Source organism: Lepisosteus platostomus, chromosome 14 (assembly GCF_059453375.1).
Source record: "Lepisosteus platostomus isolate fLepPlt1 chromosome 14, fLepPlt1.hap1, whole genome shotgun sequence".
Taxonomy (NCBI): Eukaryota; Metazoa; Chordata; class Actinopteri; order Semionotiformes; family Lepisosteidae; genus Lepisosteus; species Lepisosteus platostomus.
The window spans coordinates 35,236,315-35,244,873 of NC_142624.1; the positions used below are offsets into that span (position 1 = coordinate 35,236,315).

At 45.6% G+C, this 8,559-nt stretch overlaps 1 protein-coding gene across 1 annotated transcript; it reads left to right on the plus strand.

The window, feature by feature from the left end:
* Positions 1-5,440: 5,440 nt before the first annotated feature.
* Positions 5,441-7,641, plus strand: LOC148649379 (gamma-crystallin M2-like). The gene is made up of 3 exons (XM_088605934.1): positions 5,441-5,592; positions 6,282-6,524; positions 7,291-7,641. Exons 1-3 carry the CDS (start codon positions 5,584-5,586, stop codon positions 7,564-7,566), a joined length of 528 nt encoding a protein of 175 aa, XP_088462060.1. The 5' UTR covers positions 5,441-5,583; the 3' UTR covers positions 7,567-7,641.
* Positions 7,642-8,559: the final 918 nt, after the last annotated feature.

Consider the following 8,559-nt stretch of genomic DNA (forward strand, 5'->3'; position numbering starts at 1 on the left):
TTTCATCTCTGTTGATCCTGATTCATTTTGGCCTCTTGCTTTGCTATGTATCAGTATGGGTGCTGGAGAAGCTGGCAGTGCTCTCTATGGGTGGGGGTTAAAGGTTGAGGTGAAAGGTTGGAGGTCAGTGTCCTTTCTCATTATTGCGGTTTAAAAGAAAATAGCAAACATGGCTCACTAAAATCAACGAAAAACATTATTTCAGCAGGACTGTCCCGGACATGAGGGACAATCTGTTCGAGAAATGTTTTGATTGTTGTATCCAGTCCAGATACTTTATAATAAGAAAGAAACTCCTTATTTCACCAGAACACTTTGCTTCTAATTTTCCATTGCAGTCACTGGTCAATTACTCTAATATGGTACCAAACTCTAGATATGTCTCATGTTTCAGTCCACTCAGTCATTATGTGCCAGTGATCATCCACAGTTTAGAGTGTTACTGTGATACACGAGTAGATTCAGTGAGGACTCAACAGCTTCAGTCACTCCATACAATAACAGCCTTTTCTCTCTACGGTGTGGCAATTATTTTCCAGCAGTTGTGGGCACTCAACAGGTGAGGCACTTTATCTATTAATTTAGTTTTTGACATAGGAACCATGTGAAAGCAGTGTGATCAAGGCACTGGACTTGTAAGTGGAAGGATGTGGGCTCAAATCTTGGCTGGTGATATGCTGTTGTAACCATCAGCAAGGTAGTTCTCTTGGATTGCTCCAGTACGATGGCCACAAGTGTCAACTTTCTACATAAATTAACAATAATGTGGCTTTCTACATAAAGTAACGATAATAAGATTACAGATTAACAGTAATCTGTTAATGGCTGTAATGCAGACTATGTCCTACCACATCAATAATCTATAAATGTCAGGAAAACTGGCCAAACAGGCACCTCCACCTTCTGGACTGACTCCACATGGTTGTCTGGCATGAACTGCATTTTCAACTTCCAATTTAGTAAACATTAATAAACAGACACATTGCACTGATGATGCTTCCCATCCCCAAGGACCCGGCTCCTCCTCCACTGAAGTGCTTCCCCCACCTGGCGGCTCTGCGCCCAGCAGCCACACTGCCCAGCACATCAAGGGGAGGAATGAGAAACTGCCTGGACAGATGGATTCAGGGTGAACTTCGGGGAGGCCAGATTGTATGAGCCCAGTACAGTGGAACCTAGCCAGAACACTGGGCTTGACAGCCCTGCTCCTCCAAGGTTGGCACTGATGAAGATGAATCTGTGACATACCAGGAGACAGGACTGTTCTGGCTCTGCCCTGGGATGTTCTGAGCTGCAGGAGTAAGTAAGACATGCGGGTCATGCAGACATGCTTTCTCACACTGGCTTCTTACTCAGTGATTGTCAGGCCACAGCAGGGAGTGAAGGCTTTCACTGTTCCATCTCATTTGTTCTCTCCAAACAAACCAGATTCAGATTGAGATTAATCAGATTCACATCATCCTATCTGCTGTCCATTTTCAATTACATAAACCATTAATAATTCCTTAGTGCTATGATTGTTGTAGATTTGCATAAATATACTGATTATTTTTGCTAGGAAGCTCAGGAGGATACACGTTGATTTGGCAGTGCATTGAGGTAGCTGAATAAAGTGTCTATTGTCTATTACATAGTGTCTATGAGAGAGGCAAACAGGACAGGGCAGAAAACACTAACATTCAGTAGTCAGTAAAACAAGCAAATCAAAAAAGAATACTATGTACATTTTTAAAAATGTATACATTTCAAAAGCGGAAAAGGGTCAACTCAATCTCCAGATTTAAGTCAAGCAGGCCTAAGAAAATGAAGAACTTAAATTCATTTGAACTGGAGTTGTTGCCCAAGCATAGGCAAGAGCTCCAATAGGTGCAGCAAACCCTTCACAGAGCACTTGAAATGAATGCACACTGATGATGGAAAGCTCAGTGGGTCACTGAGCAGTTATTGCCTCAAAGGGATATGCCGCTAAATACATGTATGAGTAGGTACTGTAGCTACATCAACATGTATAGGCTGCAAAGGAAGAGGTAAAGGTTTATTCCATGTTGAAACACATTGTGACTCCTTGTTTCTCTTTTCTTTTCCTTTCAGCATGGAAGAAACCTTCACCTGTTACTTAAATATCTGCATACTGTAAAATGTCCTAGAAGTGAAAGTGCCCCAGTCCTTACAGTCAGAAGAAATCACTACAGTTGAACTCTACACATGTTTTCGTTCTAAAATGATCAAATGTACCCATGGAATAAACTTAAATGTATGATACTTTATATTGTACTTGTCATTCATATTCATCTCCTGATCACAAATACAAATTGCTTGACTGTAAAGTTAAATATAACAGTTTTGACTTAGCTATCTTAATATTTTTAAGATACTGTAAATCTGTGGTTGGCCAGCCTTAACATATTCTTTTAAGAACAAAAAATGTAAGATGTCTTGTTGGAAAAAAAAACAAGAAACAGGAACAAGGAGCTGAAAGTGCTCACAAGATCAATTCAATGTAACGACTGGGTAACTCATCTCAAAGTCAGTATTCACTCATAGGCTAATACAGTATAAAACTATATTAAGCAGAAGTACTCTGCTGAAACCACACATGAGCTGGGTTGTCTGTTTTGAAATTACAAAGCGTACTTTCCAGGGTTTGGCAGTGTAAGCATACTGACATGAGTATATATCACAGGAGGCTACCATAGCCCCTGTGGGAGTTACAGATCCTTTTTTAGAACAGAAAACAAGAACATCCCCTCAACAAGACTACTGAAACTGAGATAACCAACATTTCTTCTACAGCAGATTTCCTAACACAAGCGATAATGTGGTGACAGCTCTTTTAGAATGAAAGCCTTTTGCATTTTGATCTGAAATCCAAAAGAGGGCTTTCTTGAAAGATGGCAGGTTATCAGCTTTAACAATGTGGCTAGGTAGCCTGTTCCATACTCCCCAAACCCTCTGTGTAATGAAGAGCCCCCTGTTCACTGTTCTTTGTGCTTCCATATAGTTTCCACATGCGTCCTCTGGGTTTCAGAAGTCTGCTGGGTTGACTTTCTCGGTGTCTTCAGGGATGTTTTGACAAGTTGAATCAGGTCCCCTCTCAGCGCTCTCTGTTCAAGACTAAAAAAGGCTCAGTTCTGGTCACTCTTCTCTGGCCTGAAACAAGAACATGCAGAACTAATTTCGTAGCGCGGCAGCCAGAATGACTCCAAATAAGGTATTACTGCTGCATTGTGCAATGTTAGCATAACATTCCTTGATTTAAGTCCTTCAACCCTAACTTTGTGATTCTTACTGCTCTCCACGGTGTCTAGAAGATGACGCCGAATTGGTTTTACGCAAATGAAATGAATTTTCTGTTGATTCTTGCCATCCTCTCTCTTGAGCGAGTTCTTTTTCGATTTGATACTGTACATGTTTGTGATAGGCAGCAAGACAGACTTCTTGGTCTGTGGTGCAGAGACAGAGAGGGGAAGGGCAAAGAGATACTGTTTAATAGAAGCACTGTCGCTCCCCTTAAACTCCAAGACACTTCTACTGGTAAACCAGCACCTCCTGTGCTGTATTTGGAGAGCTGCATTATGGCCCTGGCCAGAGGGTTCATGGGAAAGGGCATTGCATAACAAGCTGGCTGTGTATTGCTTCCTTTTCTACTGTTTAAATCTGCAATCATTTTTCATGTCCCACGCAATTTGGAACAGCCAGTTCTTAATCAAAAATCTTAATTACTTTACGTCATCTAATTTCCCGGGAAACACGCACTTTCATTCCATCCCTAAACGCACCACATGCCCCACAAGTTCAACATCAGAGTGAGGTCAGACGCAGTTCTCTCTGACAAGACTGCACTGGCTACACCTTGCCAGCAGGGGGCAGTGATGTGCAGGGAGCCGAGGATACTGCGAGTCCAGTCCAGCCCAGCCCATCCCATCCTGACACCTGTCAGCTAAGTCTGTGCTTTGACATAGTCTGGGTTCCATCGCTGGCAGTAGTTTCCACCTGTGGCCTCTGAGTTTCACTGTTGATTTTGAAGGAGTGCTTCAGAAGTGGAAGGCTGGCATGGTGAATGCCTGGGAGGACTCTGAAAGGTCCCCTCATAGTCTTCTTTGTTCAAGACTGAAAAGGTTCATGTCAGAGGAGGACATTACTCTCTCCAGCCCCAGAATGTATCCCGCTACTCTCTGGACTGATTCCAAAGCACCAATATATTTTCTGTAATATGGTTGTACACAATATTCTTAATGGGGTCTTACGGGTGTGTTATACAATTTTACCATAACATGCCTTGATTTATATTCTACACTTTTAACTCTATGTTTTAGCATCCCCTTCATCTTTTTAATGCTTCCCATGTGTGTCTAGCTTTTCCTGATTAGGGTGCAATGCTGGTGGACAGCGATGCTCACACAGTGCTGAGATCTTAAGGACCACAGAGGTTCAGTGAAAGGGAAAGGATGTGGAGGTCATGGATTTATTTAATTCGTCTGTGCCACCCAACCCAGGGGACTTGGCTGGAAGGATCATGACACAGGTAAAGGAAAAACAGAAACCAATCAAAAGATTAGTCCAAAATGATCTCCCTAAAAACCTCATATATGAATCTTCAGAGCACTTCAAAGCATGTTAATCTCCCCTTTTCTCCCTCTACTTCTTCTCAGCACGTTCAAAACATTTCACCACAGATTCCTATTCTGGACACGTGTGAGGGTATTTGTACAAAGTAATAAGCTTGATTTTTATCCAGCAGCGTTAGCAAAAACATAAATGTGTTACTGAAGACTTGCGCAAGCTTTCATCTGATAAATAAGGGAAGGTCCTGCTGAAGATGTAATAAAGTCTCCGTGATTTATTTAAAATGTGCTTGCTGTCCAAATATTTATGTGAAGACGTTCTGAACTGGCTGAAGTCGATCGGGGGAGGAATCCAAGAGGGTCTCTCTGACTGGTACAAATAACGGTCTTCTGCTGTCAGAGCAGTGTGGGGGAGAACCCCCTGAGAGTTTCATTTTTCTGTCTGTTAACTCCACAGCCTCCTGGTTGGTGGAGAAATGTGTTTTCATCTGGAAGAAGAAGCGTGGTATTTTCTTGTTCGATCCTCACAGGGCACCTGCGCTTTGTCCGAGCGGGTCCATTCATTTATTCGGCACACGGCCCGGTGAAAACCGACACACATGAGCCGAGGATCCCGGTGGCCTTTTGACCCGGCTGTCTGAACAATCGGGGCGCAAGGGCGGGCAAGCCTGACAGCCGCTTTGTGTGCGGCTTTGTGAAGCGGGTTTGATGATTCCAAACATCAATTCAGCCGCGGGGGGGAGGAGGGGGCAGAGCTGCCCCCGTGAGCCTGTGAGGAATAGAGAGCACTATCCCTCCCAACAAAGGTCTCAAAGCCGGGCTGATGACTCGGGGGTTTGGGCATTTAGGCCCAAGCACGCGGCAATGGGAGTTCTGCTGACGGGGCTGGAGGGCCCCTGTGGGCAGAGGTCACTACAACAACAACGCTCTTTATGATAAAGGACCTATATAAGCACTTTCGTGGCAGGCGTCCTGACTGCAGTGTGTTGACCCAAACCTCTTTGGCACCGGACTCAACATGGGGAAGGTAAGCGCACGGCGGTGAGGGCCTATCGGAGTGCGGGACCTGGGCTTGGCAGGGCAGGGGGACGGAGAGCTGTCTCGGGGGGGAAGTATGGGAGTCTGTGGGAAAAGCACCTTGCCCCTGTGCATTGCACAAGGGGGAGTGACAGGGGCAACGTGCACAGGTACTGAGGTTCTACTCTGGTGCAAATCCTGAACTGCATTATGCTGTTCACAATTTTAAATGGTTCAAACAAGAAATTAGACTCTTGACATCATTGGCCTTATGTGAGACATGTGAGCTGTGGCTCTGCTGTAGCTTTGCGTTATCTGGCCTTTAGTCAACCATTTTTCCACCTGCTTCAAATCTCATCTGATTGTCTCTTGCTTATGTATCCTACTCAGTAACAGCATTATTTGTCAGTCTTTGGTCACCAGTCTGGGATTTTTCCAGTCTGATATTCCTGTTGAATGTTTGAATTTGCACGGCTAGATTGTGTTGCTCATAAGTCCTGTGAAATCACAATAGGGATCAACAACATTCCCATTCTGTCTGTGCCAGAATAACTGTGTGTAACAGTTTTTGGACAGAAATAAAATGTACTTCATAAACATGGGACGTTTGTATGTTGTTCATCCAGTTTTCAGCAACTACAACACCTCATTACAGGAAAGGCAGCTCTGTTGAATCATAAATCTCTTCTTCGATCTCAGATCATCTTCTACGAGGACAGGAACTTCGGAGGGCGCTCCTATGAGTGCAGCAGCGACTGCGCTGACATGCACTCCTACTTCAGCCGCTGCAACTCCATCCGAGTGGAGAGCGGCTGCTGGGTTCTGTACGAGCGCCCCAACTACATGGGCTACCAGTACGTCCTGACCCGGGGGGAGTATCCAGAGTACCAGCGCTGGATGGGCTTCAACGACTCCATCAGGTCCTGCCGCATGTTTCCAGATGTAAGTGCTATCATCTCCTGTGACTGTTTCAGTGCTCTAAAGGCTTGACTATAAAATTCTGCAGCTTAATTGTGTTCCTAAAAATAGGAATGGCTTGCCTACTGTTAGAGGTCATTAGTTTTTGGCCATCATCATCGCCCTGGTGTGCCAGCTTATTTTCCTGGCTTTTGTCATCGTGAAGGCTGCTGCTCTGTTTCCCCACACTGTCACATAAGGTCTGTTTTTGCTTTCACAGACATTAAGGAGCAACCACAGTTGCAAAGTCATATTGCATGAATTAACTATGGAAACAAATCGTTAGAAGAATTAGAAAAAATGCAAAACACGGATCCAAAATAATTACAGCTACTTTTGATTTTCCACACATCACTATACAGTGTTAATGTCAATGGCTCAATGCAAACTACAGTTAACTATTACATTAACTAGAAGTTGGACTTGCTGTAGGGTGTCGCTTCATGTTAATTCTGGACTTCTAACTTCCTGCCTCCAGCCATCCTGACTTGAGGCTCGCTGTCTCTGGCCAGGTGTTGTCTGAAGGGGTGACTGGCACAAGCCAGGGAAGGGGGATCCCACAGATGCACTAGGGATCTCCAAAACCAGGGCATTGAATTTGTAGATTCAGGACCTTAGATTCAAAGGCCTGCAATGTGCATTTGAACTAGCTTGTGCACGCTAAGAGCCACTGACCAGTCCTGACTTTTATGGTCAAAAGAATGCTTTATGAACCTTGTCAATAACAGGATTTTTCTCCTATTTATTGCAGTACCAGAGCTCTTCCTACAGGATGAGGATCTACGAGAGAGAAGGCTTCGGAGGCCAGATGATGGAGTTCATGGACGACTGTCCCAATGTCTACGACCGCTTCCATTACCGTGACATCCACTCCTGCAACGTGATGGACGGCTACTGGACCTTCTACGAGCAGCCCAACTACAGAGGCAGGCAGTACTTCATGAGGCCCGGAGAGTACAGGAGGTTCAGCGACTGGGGCGCCAACTGCGCTACTATTGGCTCCTTCAGGAGGGTCATGGATTTCTAAATTCCAGCTGGACTCAACTGATGTGTTATTGAGGCTGCAAGCAAAGCTAATTAAACCAGCTTAGAGCACTTGAAACATTTCTCTGACGTCTTCTTTCACTGCTGGCAGCCACTCGACAGCAAAGAACCTCAGGTGTTTGAACAGACAGCTAGCTATGTCCTGTTCTATCCAGTCACAATTAACCCACATTAAACCTGAGCAATGTGTTAAAATGAAAGCGTGTTATATGTGGCCTGGTGGTCACACTTAGTTAATGGATCGAGGACTCATGACTACAGGGAGGGCTGTCTCTGAGACGGCACATTTCCACTTCACACTAGCAGTGCAGCAGTCCAAAGTGGGAATGGGGAGCACCGTTTATCTCGCGCCGAACGTTTTCCGGCTTGTGCTCCGCTCTCCAGAGAAGGAGCCCGCCCTGCTCTCCAGGTCTTCAGCCATGGGGATAATTACAGAGGAATGTCCTGCGCTCCTTCTGCTTGCGTCACGAGCCCGTGATTGCGGCTCGGAGGAAATCAAACACACATGTCTGAGTCCGTCTTGACGTCAGCTGCCCCTCGGAGGTTGCCCGCCAGCCAGCTCTGGCACAGCCCCTCTGTCCCCCCACCCCGTCGCTTTGGGCCACTCTCTCCTGTACGTGCATTCGCTGGGCTATTTTTATCCCGCGGGTCGCAGATACAGTAGGTTCCACAGCTGAGAGGAATTACTCTAATCCCCAGGAAAGAATGCAAAAATAAACTTAGGGACAGATGCCATGCAAGGCTGTGCCGGGGAGAGCTCTGGCTTCTCGTCTGCTTAACTCCGTGCGGCCTGTTCTCCTTTCCGGGGCAGCCCAGGAGAGCGACACACCAACAACACACACGCACACAGCCGAGCTCCAGCAGCGCGCACACAGACACAGTGAGTCACTGGGCACAGACACGCGTGGCCTCGCTTGTCGGACTCTTTCTAAAATCGCTTGCCTTTGTCTTCAGTGCTAACACAGACCAAGAAAGG